We start from the raw sequence: 20,048 nt of genomic DNA on the forward strand, positions 1-20,048 counted from the left end.
ATTAGGTACCTCTTTAAAATTAGGAAGGATAGATGGCTCTGCCGGAGACTCAACATGAGTAAAAAAGAAATATTGATTTTCAAAGAAAACAACATGACAAGAAATACAAAACCTAGTAGAACATGGATCATAGCAAACATAACCCTTGTGTGAAATACTATAGTCCATAAATGCACATTTAACAAATTGAGCAAAAAGTTTATAGCGTTCATGAGGTGGCAAATTAACAAAGCAAACACAACCAAAAGTATGCATGACAAGATAGTTAAGATGCTTATGGAAAAAATGAAAATATTAAGATTCAAAGTTTAAGGCACATGAAGGCAAGCGATTAATTAAATAAATTGTTGTAGATAAGGCCTCAACCCTGAATTAGATTCAAGCAATAAAGTTCGAACAACATCTAATAGATGTCGGTTCTTACGTTTAGCAACATCATTTTGCTGAGATGTATAAGGACAAGAGTGTTCGAAAATAATGCCTTTTTGTTGGAGAAAATCATGAAATTCATGAGACATATATTTGCCACGAGAATCTGACCTTAACACTTTGATTTTTGTAGAAACTTGGGTCTCAATATAGGCTACAAATGTTTTGAAGAAAATAAATCTAGTTATTTACTGTAATCATCAATGAATGTGACAATATTTGTAATTGGCATGAGATATGACAGGAGTAATACCTGACATATGACTATGAATCATACAAGGTTTAAAATCTCGACCCGTGCCGAGGTTTCGGTCTCAGACTGGAATGATACGGTTTCGGTATCGTATCGTGTCGTGTCGACAAGGTTTCGATATTTTTTAATTTAAATTTGAAATAATTTTCTAATAATAATAATTCAACTATCTCAATTTAGAATGATCATAGGGGTAGAAGATTATAAGTGTTTTATTATGGATCATAAATTTAATAGACCTTTATCGAAAATTTTTAAATAAAGGACATATAATATTTCCTAAGCAAATTAGTAGAGACATTCTAAGATAAAAATATATGTTTTATATGGTCAGGAAATAAGAATTTTAAAAGTAAAAAAGCTAAACATCCTAATATTCATGGATCTAAATTTTAAATTGATTCTATATTTTTTCTATAATAAGTATATAAATTAATTAAAAAATACTACGTTTGGTATAATAATTGTATAAATTAACTATTTATTTATTTAAATTAATTATTATTTTAAATAATATATATTTAAAATGGTTAAAAAAATTAAAATATTAATTAAATAGTAAAACTGAAAAAAATAAAATAATTAAAAAATATCAAAATATTAATCTCATTTATTAGAATTTTTTATTTTTTTAGAATATTATTAAAATTTTTAAATAAAATTTAAATTAGTAAAATTAATTTTTAGAATATTAATTAATAAAATTTATTTTAAAAAAAATTTAAATATATTTATATTTTATTAGGATAATCTAATTAGGCTTTATAAAAGCCTCTTCGGAATATCACACTTGTCTTAGGAAATGTTTGAATTAATTAAATCAAAATATTTAATTTTTAAAATCTAAATTCGATTTTTCGCTGCACGCTCCTCCGGCGGCACCGGAGAGTCGTGAGGGGCGCTCCGGCGCCACCGGAGGAGTCGCAGGACTCCTCCGGGGCTGTCGGACGAGTCGCGCGACTCCTCCGACGCCGCTGGAGGAGTCCTGCGACTCCTCCGGGGCCGTCGGAGTCCCACGACTCCTCTGCCGCCGCTGGAGGAGTCCCGCGACTCCTCTGGCACCGGCCGCGATGGAATCGCGACAAGTCTTTTGTCGCGCGACGAGCATGCCTGATTGTCGCGCAACGACGAGCACACGTGATTCCTCTGTCGCGTGCACGTGATGACATCACACGAAATGGTAGGTATACTGGTGCCGGTTTTGGTGCACGGGCGGAACGGTAAGTTTCGCCCGTTCCGCCCGGCACGAAACGAAATTTTCAACACTAGAATCATATCAAAATAGCTTTTTGCATGACTACCATAAGAATGAAAAGAAAGACTTACTTTTACCCAATTTATATGCAGAGCAATCAAAAGAAAGATGAGAAGAAAATTGATCTTTATTGTCCAACAAACTAGAATTTAGTAAGTGAGATAAGACAACAGAATTAGGATGACCTAAACGTTTGTGCCATACTTCACTTATTGATGCTCTAAAATTCTGAATTATGGTTTGATACTATGTCAATTGGATTGAATACCCTCACAATGAGAGTTCTTCTCATTATATAGAACATGTTAGAGATTTACCGGGCTTGATTTTCAGTCATAAATCAAGGCTGATTTCTAGTAATTACATCTATCTAAGGAAGTTGCAGCTATACTACTAATTACAATAAAATTAATAAGAAAGTTGCAGCTATAATATATTTATGGCTATAATATTAATTAAGGCTTGATATATGCTGACACATTTAACCCTACACTTTGTTCAGTTTATAGTCAAAATGTTGATTCTTATAGAATTAATTAGAAAGTGCTATTAAGCGTGTGCATACTGTCCATTATTGTGAATAATTAAAATACCAGGCACTATGGATGTTTAATTTTCTTTTAAGTTTTATGTAGGAGAATTTCTTTATTTTCTTTGAAGCAACAGAATATATAATGTGATAACTTATACATTTCCTGGATTTTGATCAGACCTGACTCTGCTCACTTTGCATTATAACTTAAGAAAAATGCTTTTTTTTCTTATCCAGGTTAGAGCTTATCTCCTTGTTAGTTTTCTTGATGTGTTCAATGCTTCTCAGGGTGATTGCAGTATGAAAGGTAGCTTTGCAACTCGTGTATCTGGGTCTGCAGATTTGTATCAGGTGCATCTTTTGTCTTTCTATTACAAAGCTTGATTCTTAAAATGTTTATTTTTCACACCAATTTTCTCTCGTTCATATTGACTACTGAATATCTGTGATGCAAGATATTCATGGTCATCATATTACTTGTTAATCCAGAAATACTACTAGTGATCAATTATGAGAGATAGGAGAGTTACTTTGTTTTTTGGAGAAGGTAAATATATTACTAAAACAGAATATTACAGAGGGTTACTGCTGAGACAGTAAGTGATGTTAGGTAGAATCCCTCATGAGCAGCTTTTCTTGGGTTACTTCTGCTGAATAAAACAATCACATCATTTGGACTTGAAACCCTTTAACAGGAAGATAAAACACATTCTCTCAATTGCTGGCTGCATCACTTTAACGAATGATGAATTATCTGCTATCTCAAATCATTATGTAAATATTTTAAGATTCTAAATGGGTGGGTATCATTGATGCTGATGCTTACATTTGACTTATCTTGTTAGTGCTGCTATCAATATGCACTGATCCTCCTTGAAACCTAATTGGAGCTGACCTAGATTCATCTTGGACGTTAAGATGATGGGGTTTCATCTTACCACATATATAAGGTTAACAATGACACTTCAATTTCTTTCTGCTTGAAGAATTTGTGAGGATAAACCAAGCACCTATTACTCTTTTTTTGCTTTTTTTTTTTTTTTTTTGCCATTTGCACTCTATCCAATATTTTGTTAGTTTTTGACGACTTAATTTTAAATATAATAGGATTTGATACTGACATACAAAGCTTAGGGTTGTAAAATGACAATAAATGGTATTCTCTAATTGTTCTTCAGTTCAGTGAGATTTGTTCCTGCAGCTCAGTTTCACCAGATTTTATTTGTGCTGTTCTTTTGTTAGTTTCCAGATTTTCAAGACTCATTCTTAAGGATTTATTTTTTCTACTTCAAATCACAACCTCTTGAATGAGTAGACCCAATGTGGTCTGACCTTTTCCTGAGATCCTACATTGGCAGGAGTTTCATGCACCAAGCTACCCTTTTAGATCACAATCAGATCTATTGTTACAATTATGCGAGCTCTTTCTATAGAAGGCCAGAATCTGCTGCTGCTGCTGCTGCTTCACATATCTGAATTCTTTCCTTGTTTAGTGTTTCCAATCATATAGGATGGCGATCTAAGCAAAAGATCCATGCTAATCTCCTATTCAAACACCAGTTGGGTATTGACATTTCTTTTAATGGGAAGCTACTTAGATATGTCATCTTCTTAGTGAGCATCATCCTTGGTCTTATAAAGGTGATTCTATTGTCTGCATGAGTCACGTAATATCTCCTTTTAGTTTGGGGATCAAACTTGCATCTCATCCTATCAGTGCTGCAGTAGGAGATGAGTCACTCATTTGTACAAGATATTGATCAGGTTACTCCTACATAATCTTTACCACTTTCTTTGGTTCTCAATGTACCTAAATTCTTTCTGTGAATTTACTTAGTAAATTCACTAAGTTAAATTTGTTTCCAAAACCCTATTGCTAATTCTGTTTCCATTCAGGATTTGTGAACTGAGACAGTACTTGGTAAGTGCAAGAATATTGATGATCATATAAGTTGACTATAGATACACACTCATATTATTTAGTGTTTGACCCTGCTCCTCGTCAAATCCAAGTCTCTAGGACATCTTAGGCTTCAAACTTATAAAAGATGGTCGTTCAAACTTCAGAAACTTAAATGTGAAAATATGATCATGATTTCCTCTCAATATCCATGAGTGTGCTTCTCCACCTTTTTCCTTATTACACTCTGATGGCTCAAATTCCTTCTGGTTTGATGGTCTCTACCGCCATAACCTCCTTTTCAACATCAGGCGAGTGCTCAAGCTTTGGCTCTCATGCCTACTAACGATGGAGTATCAATTGATCAAGGAATTCTTGGCCACTAATGTTGGTTGCCTAGCACTTATTGATAATAATGTAAATATATAAATTGGCCTCTTTCCTAATAACTTGAGATTTAGGAATAAATGGTTAGCCAATAAACTTTAATATGATATAGAGTAAGGACGTCATGCATTTGAATACCACTGTCGATATATGTGTATGTAATCAATTCATGTGTTGGGAGGTTGGGTCCAATCAAGTCAACTATCCCACCCACACATGAAATGGGAGAACACGGGTGAACTCTAATGTACTTCTAGAGTGCATCTATCTAGTCATATTCAAATTTGAGGAAAAATGGTTATATAGTAGATTTTGGACAAAACTACCATTTTTTAGTGGTTTGATTACTTTAAAAATATAAATGAACTTCAATGGCCTTCTAAATTGTATCTATTTATTTAGATTAAAAAATTAAGAAGAAAATGCTCTTGTAGCAATTTTAGCCACTTTGAAATATAGGTGGGCTCTAATGTTGAGATTCAGAATTTAAGGAGAAAATGACTATGTAACACTTTTGATAAGACTATTTTTTGAGCTATTTGATCACTTTAAAAGCATGAGTGAACTTTAATACGCTTGTAGAGTGCATCTATTTAATCAAATTAAAAAGTAAAACTCAAAAATGGTCATGTAGCAATGTTGGCCAAAATTTCTATAAGACCATCTTTTTAGTTGTTTAGTCACTTTGAGAACATGGGTGGACTTCAATGGCCTCATAGAGTGGATCTATTTTTTCAGATTTAAAATTTGAGGAGAAAATGGTTGTATAGCAATTTTGGCTAAAACATAATCATTTTAAGTCATTTGGTCACTTTAAAAGCATGGATGAACTCTAATAACCTTTAGAGTGTAGCTATCTATTCATATTCAAAAAAAAAAAAAAAAGAATGACCATGTAGCAGTGTGTTTAGTCATTTTTGGCTTGATTAATCACTTTAGAAGCATGAACTTTAATGGCCTCCTAGAGTTTATTAATCTATTCAGATTCAAAATTTGAGGAGAAAAATGATCATGTAGTTTTGATAATTTTTTAAAAATTTATGATGTAGTATGGTTTCTTTGACTATCTTGCATGATCGGGAACATCTGCTAGAATCCTTGACTATTTTGCTTGATTGCTTCCATTATAAGGCCTTCCTATGATGGCCTGATTTGCTTTGGGTCCTTCTAGATGCTATCTGTGTGCTCTTGCAACTGAGATGAAGAGGCATTGAACACTGCTCGCCCTTTGTTGCTTTTCCAACTATAGATCACTTCAATTCTTCCCGGTATTGAGCAACTCGCATAATCAAGATTTGGAAAAATCTTGAAGATTAGGTGGAATCCTCTTTGTATGAGAGAACAGAATTAAATAATCTCCAATAAAGGCACAGGGCAAGCAGAGCATTGTCTACACGAACTTCTCTGCAGAGGCTGATTTCTGGAGTTGACCATACTTGGCAGCTCCATTATGTTTATTAAGTTGTGCCATTTAATTGCACTTATCTTTTTATACTTATATCTAGCTTTATATATCTATGCATATATCTATATTGTGTTTATTAAGTTGTGTCAATTAGTCGCATTAGCTTTTTATACCTAAATCTAACTTTATATATCTATACATTTATCTATTAGTATATCATCAAGCATTCCATCTTTCTTTCCTCAGAAAATATCACAAACACATTATTGAAAGTTCTTCAGAGGAAGAGAAAATGGAAATTAAAGATGTGAAAGGCAAATGGAAGAGTATCTGTTGTGAGACATCATCTTATCATTTCATTGTTGGTAGGAGGTTGACAAGGAGACTGATTTGTGAAACACATGTACATCAACATGTAATACGCACAAAAAAGGAATGTATTTGCAATGATAGAAAAGAGAATAGAGGGGATAAGCTGAAGATGGGTAAATATTAAATTCCAATATATTATCTGAAAAGAAGGTGAGATATGAGATTGATGGTACTATTAAGAGGATAAAAAGCCAATTGTTGAATAGGATAAAAATTCTTTTGCAGTCTTATATTATCGTCATTGTTCCTTAGACTAAAAGAATATAGAGGGCTATGGAATGACCCATCCAACTGGTGGAAGTGATGGACAATTAGAAAACAATAGGGAACAAAAAGTTGATGTTGTAGGAATGAGAATGTTGAGATAAATGTTTGTGACACAGAAAAAATCAATAAAAATATTACTATCCAAGAGAAATCAAATATAGCTCAAGAAAATAGATTAAGGTGATAATAACATGTTTATAGAGAACCAAAATATTGTATATTTACAAGTTAAATCAATTATTGTTGAAGATGGAAGGAATAGATGGAGATCTACGAAAAACATGGTTAATGAAATTTACTAGTCATATATCCAAGGAGGTATAGGATTTGTTGAGGACGTATTTTTAAATAGTTAGGAACCTATTTGTGAATATGCAGCAATAATAACAATAACCTAGTCTTATCCCACTAGGTAGAGTCGGTTATATGGATTCTTTTATGCCATTGAGCTCTATCTCCTACTATATCATCATCTATACTTAAATAAATTTTATCTTATTTTATTATTGCTAACCAAGTCTTTTTTGGTCTTCCTCTTCCTCGTTTGATATGTGTATTTGTTATAGTTTCATATCACCTAACTAGAGCAATTATTGGTCATCTAAGAACATGCCCGTACCATTTTAAACGTGTCTCTCAGAGTTTTCCCTTAATAGATGCAACTCCGACTATCTTTCTAATGCTCTTAATTCTTATTCTGTCCATTCTCATATGTCCACACATCCACCTTAACATCCTCATCTCTGCAACTCTCATCTTTTGCTCATGTGCTTGAGTTATAGCCTAACATTCACCTCCATATAACATAGCAGGTATAACTGTAATTTTGTAAAATTTTTCTTTAAGTTTTAGAGGTACTTTATGGTCATATAAGACATCCGACGCTCTCCTCCATTTCAGCCATTCTGCTTATATTCTGACATCTCTTTCAGTCCCTCCATCATTTTGCAAAAATGATCCTAAATATCTAAATCTCTCAATTCTGGGCAACTCATCATTTCCTATCTTAATAATTATCTTACTATGTCTAATATTGCTAAACTTAAATTTCATATATTCTGTTTTTATTCTACTAAGCCTAAAACCTTGTTGTTCTAGTATTTCCCGCCAAGATTCTAGTTTAGTATTTACTCCTTCATGTGTTTCATCTACCAAAACAATATCATCTGCAAACAACATGCACCACGATACTGTGTCTTGAATGTGTGCAGTGAGTTCGTCCATAATTAGTGTAAAAAGATAGGGACTTAGAGTTGATCCTTGATGTAACCCTATCTTTATTGGAAATGCTTCAGTTACTCCACCTGAAGTCTTTACTTTAGTCGTTACATTCTCATACATATTGTTAATTAGTTCAATATATGTTACACTAACACCTCTCTTTTCTAGAATTCTTCATATAATTTATTTTAGGACTTTATCATAAGTTTTTTCTAAATCAATGAATGCCATGTGTAGATCTTATTTTTACTCCCGATATTTTTCAATTAATTGTCTAAGAAGATGTATAATTTCTATTGTCGACCTTCCAAGCATGAACCCAAATTGATTTTCGATCACCATGGTCTCCTTCCTTAATCTTTTTTCTATTATTTTTTTCAAAGTTTCATGGTATGACTCATTAGTTTAATACCCTATAGTTTGCACAATTTTATGCGTCTCCTTTATTCTTATATAAGAGAATTAGAGTACTTATCCTCCATTGATTAGATATTTTTTTCGTTTTCAATATTATGTTAAGGAATTTTGTAAGTCATTCAAGACCTTGTTTCCCTAAACACTTTCATACCTCTATCGGAATATCATTTGGTCTAAGGACTTTTTCATTGTGTATCCCATTTAAAGCTTGTTCTACTTCTGAAGTTTTAATTCTACGATAAAAATTTAAATTTCTATTCTCATTTGACCTACTTAAATTATCTAAGTTTAGTTGGTCACCTAAACCTTTATTAAAAAGTTGATGAAAATACTTATTTCACTATTTTTTTATTTCTCCATCGTTTATTATTACCCTATTACATGCATCTTTAATACATTTTATTTAGATAAGATTGCTTGTCTTCCTTTTTCTCACTTTAGCTATTCTATAAATGTTTCTTTTCCCTTCTTTTGTATCCAATTTTTGATATCATCGTTCAAAATTTTCATTTTTTGCTTCATTCACTACTTTCTTAGATTCCTTCTGGGCTATTGTATATTTTTTTAAATTTTTCTCGTTCTTTCAAATATATAATTCTTTATAAGCTATTTATTTTTCTTTCACTTTCTCTCGTACTTACTCATTCCACCACCAAGATTCCTTACTTAGTGGTGCATGTCCCTTTGACTCACCGAGTTCATTTCAACTTTGATAGTCTTCCTTTTTCTCACTTTAGTTATTTTATAAATGTCTTTTTTCTTTTCTTTTATATCCAATTTTTGATATAATCGTTCAAAAATTTCATTCTTTGTTTCATTCACTATTTTCTTAGATTCCTTCTGGATATTGTATATTTTTTTAAGTTTTCCTCCTTCTTTCAAATATATAATTTTTTATAAGCTATTTATTTTTCTTTCATTTTCTCTTGTACTTTCTCATTCCATCACCAAGATTCCTTACTTAGTGGTGCATGTCCTTTTGACTCACTGAGTACACTCTTAGCTACTATTTTCAACTTTGATACCATCTTATCCCATTTAATATTAGAATCACCGTATATTTTACTTAATGCTTATACTCCTACCTTTTCCTTAAATATATTTTGCTTCTCATCCTTTAACTTCTATCACTAATTCTAAGAGTTGTATATATTTGTTTTCTATTGATATTATGTTTGAGGCATATATCCAACACTACTAACCTATATTGGGTAGTTAAGCTTTCTCCAAGGATGTCCTTGTAATTTTTACAAATCTTTCTATCCTTCTTCCTAGTCATAAGAAAATCAATTTGCGATTTATTATTCCCAATTTTGAACGTGACTAAATATTCTTCTCTTTTCTTAAAAAATATATTAGCTAATATAAGGTCATATGTTATCGCAAGATCTAACATAGTTTTCCCTTCCTCATTTCTCGTTTCAAGCTCATAACCCCCATAGACCCTCTCATATTTCTCATTTTTCGCTCCGACATGCCCATTTAGATCACCTTCTATTAAAATCATTCTAATTGACAGAATATTTTGTAATATTTCATTTAAGTCGTCCCAAAATCTTGATTTAGTAACTTCATCTAATCATATTTGTGGTATATATACGCTAATTATGTTTATAGTTTTTTTTCCACTATTATCTTAAGGGCTATAATTATATCTCCTTTTCTAATTACTTCAACAACTTCATCCTTTAACAAACTATGTACAATAATACCCACTCTATTTTTTGCTTTACTCTTTCTTGTATATAATAACTTAAAACCCGAGTTCTCTATCAGTTTTGCCTTCTCGCTTACCCATTTTGTCTCTTGTACACACACAATACTAATTCTTCTCCTAAATATCGTATCTACTACCTCCATTGATTTACTAGTGAGGGTTCCTATATTTCATGTTCTAAATCTTAGATTATTAGTTTTTCTATCATATTTGTTCTTACTCAACCTATAGTGTGAGAATTCTTGTTTATTTAACACTATACACAAGTTCTCATAGAGATGTAGCGGTCTTTGTCGAGACGTTACAGTCGGATCCTGTAATGCGTTCATTCCGAGAAATAATCTAGCATTAGCACAATAGTTTAATGGATTCATTCATTGAATATTTGACAACCTAACGCAACCCTCCTTTTTCCGGACTTGGGACTGGCCATGATTGGTTCATCACGGACGGAGTTAAAGATGAATATATTTTTGTAAAATAGTAATAAGACAATACATATCAAATAAGAGGGGATAACCTTGACATCATGTTGCTAACTCCAAATTGTATGGACCATAGATTAAAATAGTATACCATGTTGATTAGCATGGTGAAATTTCTCATTTTGTAAGCCGATCAACATGTGGAACAAACTCGAGATGAAACTTAGGCGGCGTTTGATTTGTGCTATAGGAATAGGAATCAAAATGGGTCTAATAGTAGACTGGAATGACAATGGGTATCATTATTTCAATATAGTGTTTGATTAATTTGATATTCTGGAATGGGAATCAATTGAAATTCCAAAAATGCCCTTGAAGACTATCATCCGTCCACATTCTCCTATCTAAAAAATGCTCTCCGTTCATATCCTCCTCTCTCAAAAATACCCTCTCATCTCTCAAAAAATGTCCTCTCCGTCCACATCCTCAACTATTTCAGCGCCAAGAAGCTTCATAAGATTACCAATGCCATGGCCTTAATCGCCACCATGTACCAAGCCACTGAAACCATGCATGGCTCCTCTGGCTTCAACAATGTCACCGATTTCAAAGGGGGCAAAGTGGGGTTCGCCGCCATTGACAATGGCGACAACACCATTGATGCCATATTTGTTAGATCCGTGGAGGAACATTTCTGTTATTCAGACCAGTAACATCTTGCCATCACCAGACGTAGAGGCGCCTACCGCTGCGCCTTCCTAGGTGAATATCACGGACGTAATATTGGCCCACAGATGTAAAGTCTTCGCTGATACTCTATAGGCTTCTTCGGCGAAGAAGACCTTTGAGGACAATATCCAAAGCGGGTGAACGATATTTTTCCTAGCTGATGACGCGATGAAAAGGTTCTTGCCCAAGTGTTAAAACTTAACGACGAACGATCAGCTGTCCCTTCTTCTATTTCACGCCTTTCCTATTTACCAATCTTTGTCCATGATGAAATCTGGTAACGGACTGACAGCACATTAGCCATGGCTGGAACTAAAAAATTCAACCTGAACAATCAAATCTCGGCCCAATTGTGACCATGAAGATCACTGTTAAGAGAAAATCATGTATTAGACATCACGGAGTTATTGACTTATATAGAGAAGGATATATAGCATAATTATAATAATACCCCTAGTTATTATGTTACAAATTCTAACACTTCCCTTAAGCTGGAGAATATAGATCATATGTACCTAGCTTGTTACATATGTAGTCAATTCGGGAACTCAGTAACTTAGTGAATATATCTGCTAGTTGATCATGTGAGTTGACAAAACTAGTAGATATTTCTCCTGATATGACTTTCTCTCTAATAAAGTGACAATCAACTTCAGTATGTTTTGTCCTCTCATAAAAAACTAGGTTCGAGGCAATATGCATGGCAGCCTGGTTGTCACACATAAGTGACATTCGTGTAACCTCCCCAAACCTGAGTTCCTGAAGCAACTGTTTTATCCATATAAGCTCTTGACTAGTTATGGTCATAGCCCGATATTCTGCCTCTGCACTGGATCTTGCCACAACATTCTGCTTTTTCCTTTTCCAAGAAACAAGGTTAGCTCCGATAAATATATAAAACCCAGAAGTAGACCTTCTATCAGTTGGAGATCCTGCCCAATCTGCATCAGAGTACCCTATGACTCGAGTATGTCCTTTGTCTATATACAAAAGACCCTTTCCTGGTGCACCTCTGATATATCGAATAATGCAAGTCACAGCATCCCAATGTTCTTTGCATGGGGAGTTGAAAAACTGACTTACTACACTTACCGCAAATGAGATATTCGGACGAGTAACAATAAGGTAGCTTAGTTTCCCTACTAATCGCCTGTACCGTTTAGGATCTGGAAGAGGCTCCCCTTGATTTGGTAGGAGCTTAACATTAGGATCTATAGAGCTGTCGACTGTTTTTGAGTTTAACATTCCTGTTTCTTTCAGAATATTCATTGCATACTTCCTTTGGGATATGACGATCCCCTGTTTAGACTGTGCTATTTCTATCCCCAAGAAATATTTGAGTTTGCCGAGGTCCTTTTTCTGAAAATGTTTAAAAATATATTATTTCACCTGTGAAATCCCAAGATGATCACTATTTGTGATGATAATATCATCAACATAAATCACTATGTAGATGCAACCAGTAGATGAGTGGCGATAAAAGACAGAATGGTCAGCCTCGCTCCGAGTTATGCCAAATTGTTGAATTACAGTACTAAATCTACCGAACCATGCTCTGGGTGATTGCTTGAGGCCATATAAAGATTTCCGCAGGCAACATACAAGACCAGAAGACTCTCCCTTAGCAACAAAACACGGAGGTTGCTCCATGTAGACTTCCTCGAGCAGATCATCATGTAAGAATGCATTTTTGATGTCTAACTGATAAAGAGGCCAATGGCGAATCGCAGTAATTGACAGGAATAGGCGTACAGAATACATCTTGGCAATAGGAGAAAAAGTATTCCCATAATCCAATCCGAAGATCTAAGTATAACCTTTGGCGATAAGACGCCCCTTAAGCCTGTTAACCATTCCGTTTGGACCAACTTTCACCGTATACACCCATCGACAACTAACAACTGACTTCCCAGGTGGTAGAGGAACGAGGTCCCAAGTCCCACTATTCTGTAAAGCACAAATTTCATCGAGCATAACCTGTTTCCATTCTAGATGGGCAAAGGCATCACCTGCAGTCTTAGGAAGAGAAACAGACGACAAGGAAGAAAGGCAAGAATAATGGGAAGGAGAAAGATGATGATAACTCAAAGAAACATAGTGAGGAGAAGGATTACGAGTGAAACGCATACCCTTTCGAAGTGCAATAGGAATATCAGAGTCAGGAGATGGGATCGGAGGAAACGGTGAAGGACTTGGCTCCAAAGATGTGTCCACGGCAGTGTCAGTGTTGGTCGGCTGCAAAGCAGGACGAGGACGACGCTGATAAACCTGCAAAGGAGGAGATGACGCGAGGGATGATAGAGGCGGCTCCGGAGGACAAAAGATAGTCACCAGTGCATGTGGAGAGGGAGAAACCTCGGACTGGGAAGCGGGAGGCCCAAAAGATAAAACCGAATCAAAGAATGTGACATCAGCAGAGATGAAATACCGGCAAAGAGTAGGGGAATAACACTTGTACCCTTTCTGAGACCGTGGGTACCCAAGGAAAACGTACTTATGAGACCGAGGAGAGAGTTTATCAATGTTAGGATCAAGATCATGAGCAAAACATATAGACCAAAGACCCAAGGTATTAAAGGAGGTAGAGGATGATGAGGGTAGAGGATATGATGAGGTATTTTACCCTAAAGAGTGGAGGAAGGCATGCGATTGATGAGATAACATGCAGTAAGTACATCACCCCAAAACTGATGAGGAACATGAGAATGGAGAAGAAGAGTTCGAGTGGTCTCAAGGAGATGACGATTCTTGCGTTTTGCAACCCCATTCGGTTGAGGGGTATGAGGGCAAGACGTGTAATGCAGTACACCATGAGATGCCAAGAAGGAACGAAACTGAGTAGAAAGATACTCGCATACATTATCACTTTGCAAAATTTGAAGAGAAATACCAAACTGAGTTTTGATTTCATGAAAAAAAGATTGAAAAATAGAAAACAATTCTGAACGTTCCTTTATCAGATATAATCATGTACAACAAGAAAAATCGTCTATAAAAATAACAAAATATCATGATCCCAATGTAGAAGAAACACGATTCGGACCCCAAACATCAGAATGAACCAAAGCAAAGGGGGATGTAGCCCGACTCACAGTGCGAGGAGAAAAAGAACTACGAACATGCTTACCTAACTGACACGACTCACAAGACAAAGACTCTAAGTGAGAAAGACTAGGATGTAATTGTTTCAACTTATCAAGACCTGGATGTCCCAACTGAGCATGAATAAGAAGTGGAGATGCCGTTGCCAAACCAACAAGAGAGGGTTGTTGAAATCGATAAAGTCCATGAGACTCACATCCGAAGCCAATCATCCTCCCCGTACTCTGGTCCTGTAAGGAAACAGACATTTTAGTAAAAGAAATAACACAATCAAGAGGCCGAGTAAGTTGACTTATTGACAATAAATTAAAGGGACCTCCGAGAACATAAAGAACATTATGAATGGAAAGAGACGAAGAAGGATGAACAATACCAATACCCTTGGACTCAGTTTGGGAACCATTGGCCATGGTGACAATTGGTAAATAACTAGAAGTAATGAGAGAAGAAAATAGAGATTTATTACCAGTGATATGATCTGTGGCCCTAGAATTAAGAACTCAAGGACCTGAAGAGCGAGATATGCCAGCAAAGGAATTACTAGCGTGTGCAACAGTAGCAGTGGAATTAGAAGCCTGACGATCCTCAAACCATTTCAGAAAGTCATTATAGGAAGGTTGTGAGGTCGAATCAGGTGTTAACTGTGAAGTGGAAGCTGAAGAAGCAACAAAATTCTGAACGATCTGAGCAGTGCTAGGAGGTTGACCATGCAGACCCCAACACTTATCAATCGTGTGGCTCGGGCGATGACAATGAACACACCAAGGACGACCTTTGCCACCCTTGCGAGGCGGAGGTCTGTTGTTGTGTCGAGAGACCAAAGCCGATTGAGTCAACAGGAACAGAAGGAGACATCGTCAAGATCTTGGCCGGGACACGGAGGAGAGTTGCCCATGTATTGTCCATGGTAGCTTCTGTGGGGCTGCCCAGGATCTGATTGCGAACATGAGAATAATCTGTGGGCAGACCATATAAATCCAGGGACAAAAAATTTCTTCCGATTTTCAAGCTCTTCAACAGGACTGGCAGCAAGTAGTAGCAGTTCATTGAAGTCACAAAGAAGGCTAGAGACTGAACCCAGATAAGTTGACATTGAATCCTTAATCTGATGGGCACTGAGGATGGTCATAAGATCTTCACAAACTTGATAGAGTCGCCGAGAGGTGTTTGTAAAGAGTTGTTGAGCCTATGTTCAAACGGCTTTGTAGGTTTTGTGAGTACGGAAGATATTCCTAAGAGATGGATGGATGGTGGCTCGGATAATACAACACAACAGAGCGTCAACCTTCTTCCATAGAGGATAATCGACAACTTGAACATCTTCTTCAGTTTGAGTGAGATGTCTCATAACCCTGTCCAACAATCCAAAGCTCAATGTGAGATACCCAAGAGACGTAATTTTTACCATCCAACTGCTCTTCCGAGGGGTGTAGTGATGTGGTTGGTAAAGATTGAGATATCTGGCTTTGGGATGCCAGATGTTGCCATTGATTAGTTTGGAAAGAACTATGGAGAGCGTCGAAGGAGAAGATGAAGAGGTAGCCGACTGCCCCCTTCTCTGGTGAAAACTCCCTACTTCCACAACCACGTCGGCAGAGAGTTCACAGCAGCCTCAGTGATGCACTCAGAGAAGAGCTTGCTGGAGATGAAGATGAAACGGCCGGTTGGAATTGAGAAGAAGATGCTCATTGCTCTGCCGACCTCCTCCTCGGTTGAACACCTTGCGTTAGCAACCACGTCGGCAAGGAAATCTTCGGATGTAGGGACGGAGAGGAAGAAAGAACAGCCAGAGAAGAGGGAAGAACAGCCAGATTCGTCTGTTAGAAACCACGTCCGCGAGAAGCCTTCAGAGAGCAGGACCATTGAGGCAACGAAACCCTAGATTGAAGCCGACACTCTTCAACAAGGATCGGGAGATGAGGGAAATCCACCGTGCCAGAGCATAGCTTCGCCGGAAGGGAACACTGAGGAGATGTTGTCGCCTTAGTCAGAAGAACCCTAAGATGAGGTCGTCACCTTCCCCAGAGCCGTCGGAGATGTCGCCGTCGTCGGAGAATAGAGGAGCTCGAGGCGGGATAACTTCGTTGGCCGTCAGGGATGGGAGTACACCTGCGGATCGCGCGCTTGCTGGTCACGTCGAGGACGATCGCGCGATCGTTGGCGAATACGAATAGGGTGTTGTCAGGGATGAGGTGGAGAAGAGAAAACTCAAGAGAGCGACGGCGTAGGAAATTAGGGTTTTCTTTTATCTTGGCTCTGATACCATGTTAAGAGAAAACAGTGTATTAGACATCACGGAATTATTGACTTATATAGAGAATGATATACAGCATAATTACAATAATAACCACTATCAGCACAGCGAATATATCGATGAATCTAATTGGTTGGAAGTTGAAATTAATTGAAACTTGAAAGACCTCTACTTTTGGAATGAGATATCAAACCTGAGGGGAGGGATGAGTTTCATCCATTCCCAAACATATGGATTTTATTCCAATATTTAATTCCCATTCCCATTCCCATTAACCAAACACAACAAAAAGGAATCATTCCAATTCCGCATTCCCATACTCCTAAACCAAACGCCACCTAGACTCCCACAATAACTCGCAATGACAGTGATGACTTTTTGAGGCTCCCTCAAGGTCCTAAGACGACTATGACTTCGCACTTATTTTTGAAGCTTCCGCAAGATGACAATGGCTTCCACACGAGATCCAGCAATAGAGATAACTTTGCTCGTGGTTGGCAACGTCAACAAATGCTTTGCTACAACAATGGCTTAACTCATGGTTAATGAGACTTTCGTGAGGTCTCAAGATAATGAACAACATCATCTTGTTCCTCTTTTGTTCTTTTCCCTTGATTCTCTTTTGCAGTTAGGGTTAGTGTATAATAAACCCACGTAGTTGGCACATCTCAAGCTGGCTAGGGATCAAAATCCTGGTTCATCTGAGATTTCAAACCTTGGTAATTGGTATGGTCTAACATAACTCAAATATGTTATCAAGCTTTGTAGAACTTTTTATACATTCCTTATCCAAAATTGGCTGCCAGTAAAAGAATGTATTATTTTTTCTGACTATGATTTAGCTAGAAGCCATGACAACCAACCTTTCTGAAAGCAACTGTTGGAGATAAAGGAGTATTATTGCCTTTCTAAACAAATGTTCACATATTTGAATATCATTGTAATATCATTATGTTTTAGCATTTAGCGTAGATATGAACTGTTGCAGTGTTGCTATTATTTTGTCAGTTAAATTGAGAATCCAGAACAAAAACCCTACCATAGCGCATTCTAAAGAAAGCATATTACTTTATTTTTCTGAGAATTTAGGTAGATTAGTTCACTGTTTTGTAAATTTCCCTGGCATTTAATTGTTTCTTATAGATGAATCTGTCTAACAGGCAAATAAACGCAAACCCTACCACAGCATCAATTTTATCATTGCACATGATGGGTTTACACTATATGATCTTGTTTCCTACAATTATAAGGTAATCAATGGTCCTCTTAGAAAATTGAATGAAATTCTTAGTTTGCATAGTTGGAGCATTATTTTTATTTTTGTCATTTTCCCATATAGCATAATAATGCTAATGGAGAAGGTGGCAATGATGGATGCAATGACAATTACAGCTGGAATTGTGGTTTTGAAGGTAAATGCTACCCAATTGTTTTATGTTAATCTCATGCTAATTTAGTTAGCAGAGATAACTATCAACATATGTTTGGCCGATGAATTTGACTCCTTTGGTGGACTTAGTTAATCTATTTGCAATCTAATTTAGTAACACTTTTGTGTATAAACCTTACTTCCATTTGACTCACATATATGCTTCTGAATAACTAATGACATCTAACTTTTCAAAATGTGTAGGGGAAACAAATGATGTTAATGTTTTAAGTCTACGTTTACGGCAAATGAAGAACTTCCATTTAGCATTGATGATTTCTCAGGTATAATTTCAATTATTTGTTTCCCTTATACGAAGTCATATTATTTACTTTGTGACTAGTACAAGTTGGCCTCAACTTACTAGGAATCCATCCTTGTCTAAAGTTGACCTCAACTAGTACTAACAGTGCCTAGAGACTCCTTGCCTCCAACTTTCCGATGCCTAGAGACTATTTCTCTGAAACGTCATCCATTGCCCGGTATCCAATTTTTTGACTTACCAATACTTCACTTCCCCAACCTCAAGTCAACTTTCATATGCAAGGACTTCCAATGCTTATAGTTCACTTCTCTAGAACTTTAAGCTTGTTTGACATTTGATTAACCTTTACCTATTGGGATTTCATCATCACTACCAAGCATTCAGTCCTCCATGGCATGTTTAGACTTTTCACATTTGTCAATCATCCGATCCTCCTTGACCTACATGAACTTCCACAATCAAATATCTCTCTAGACTTCTAGTGTCAAATATCTCGCCCTCCTTGACTTGTGTGTGACTTTCATGACGTGTATAACAACGAGTCCTCCTTAACCTTTTAGGACTTCCACTCTCAACACTTGTTGAACTTCTTCACTGCCAAGTGTCTAGTGTACTTTGACCCACTTGATCTTTCTCTTGCCAAGCTCCTTGTGGACTTTCCATGTTGGCCAATACCCATTTAGACTTCAACCAATGCCAAGTATCCAATAGATCTAACCCATTTGAACTTCGTCCATTGTCAAGTACACTGTCAATGTTGACCTATTTGACACAAAAAACATATTTCTCAATCATCAAAACACAATCTTGGTTTATCGAACCAAATTAGGCTTGATTACAATGGGTGCCATGATAATTGGTAATTAATTAGTTAACTAATTTCTTTTAGACCATACAATTTAAAATATTAGAAACAAAATTGATGATATTCAATTTATCTATCATAAAACAACCAACTTGTGCCCTTTTGGATGTGGAGCCTAATTCCTAACTAATGCTTCACATATATGAATTAGTGGGCTCACAAATAGCTTTAAATGAGCTTCACGTATATAAAAGTTCAAGGATCTGGGACATTACTAGCAATAATAGCTTTAAAAGGGCTGACAAATATTTCTCTGGGTGTGACTAAATTTAGCTTGGCATATAATCATAGACCATGTTTTACATTCGGAATTTTCTCAATGCAAGTGTAGTTTCAATATATGAATCGTAGATATCATACTCTGATTTCTTGCATTATTACATATATATTCAATTAGGACCAATGATTTCTTATTCATGGATTTTAATAGTGGAATTTGAGATTTTTCAAGTATATATTCATGGATTTCTTATTTCAATTCAGGGAACACCAATGATGCTAATGGGGGACGAGTATGGGCATACTCGCTACGGGAATAATAATAGCTATGGACATGACACTTCCATAAATCATTTCCAGTGGAAACTGGTAACACTCTTTTTCTTATTTTTCTGCCAATAAAATAGTTGCTAATAGCCTAATGCCGTTTCTTTTTTCTTTTGGCTTAACTAATTTTCTCTCTCTAATTTTATTGCTGCATAAGTTGGAACAAAGAAGGGACAGTCTTTTTAGATTTTTTTCTGAGATGATCAAATATCGGCACAAGCACCCCATCTTGTGACGAGACAGATTTCTTACCAAAGTATATCTCTTAAGCCTCTCCT

The 20,048-nt window shown here is 36.1% G+C and overlaps 1 protein-coding gene across 1 annotated transcript in view; it reads left to right on the forward strand.

Annotated features, from left to right (window-relative positions):
* Positions 1 to 20,048, forward strand: part of LOC122026750 (isoamylase 3, chloroplastic-like) — a 33,346-nt gene that overhangs the window by 10,352 nt on the left and 2,946 nt on the right. Inside the window, exons 4-8 of the mRNA XM_042585474.1 lie at positions 2,758 to 2,820; positions 17,826 to 17,915; positions 18,005 to 18,077; positions 18,299 to 18,378; positions 19,708 to 19,812. Of these exons, the coding sequence (XP_042441408.1) occupies positions 2,758 to 2,820; positions 17,826 to 17,915; positions 18,005 to 18,077; positions 18,299 to 18,378; positions 19,708 to 19,812 (411 nt within the window). The remainder of the gene's footprint in view (positions 1 to 2,757; positions 2,821 to 17,825; positions 17,916 to 18,004; positions 18,078 to 18,298; positions 18,379 to 19,707; positions 19,813 to 20,048) is intronic.

The sequence above is a fragment of the Zingiber officinale genome, chromosome 10A, assembly GCF_018446385.1.
Source record: "Zingiber officinale cultivar Zhangliang chromosome 10A, Zo_v1.1, whole genome shotgun sequence".
NCBI lineage: Eukaryota > Viridiplantae > Streptophyta > Magnoliopsida > Zingiberales > Zingiberaceae > Zingiber > Zingiber officinale.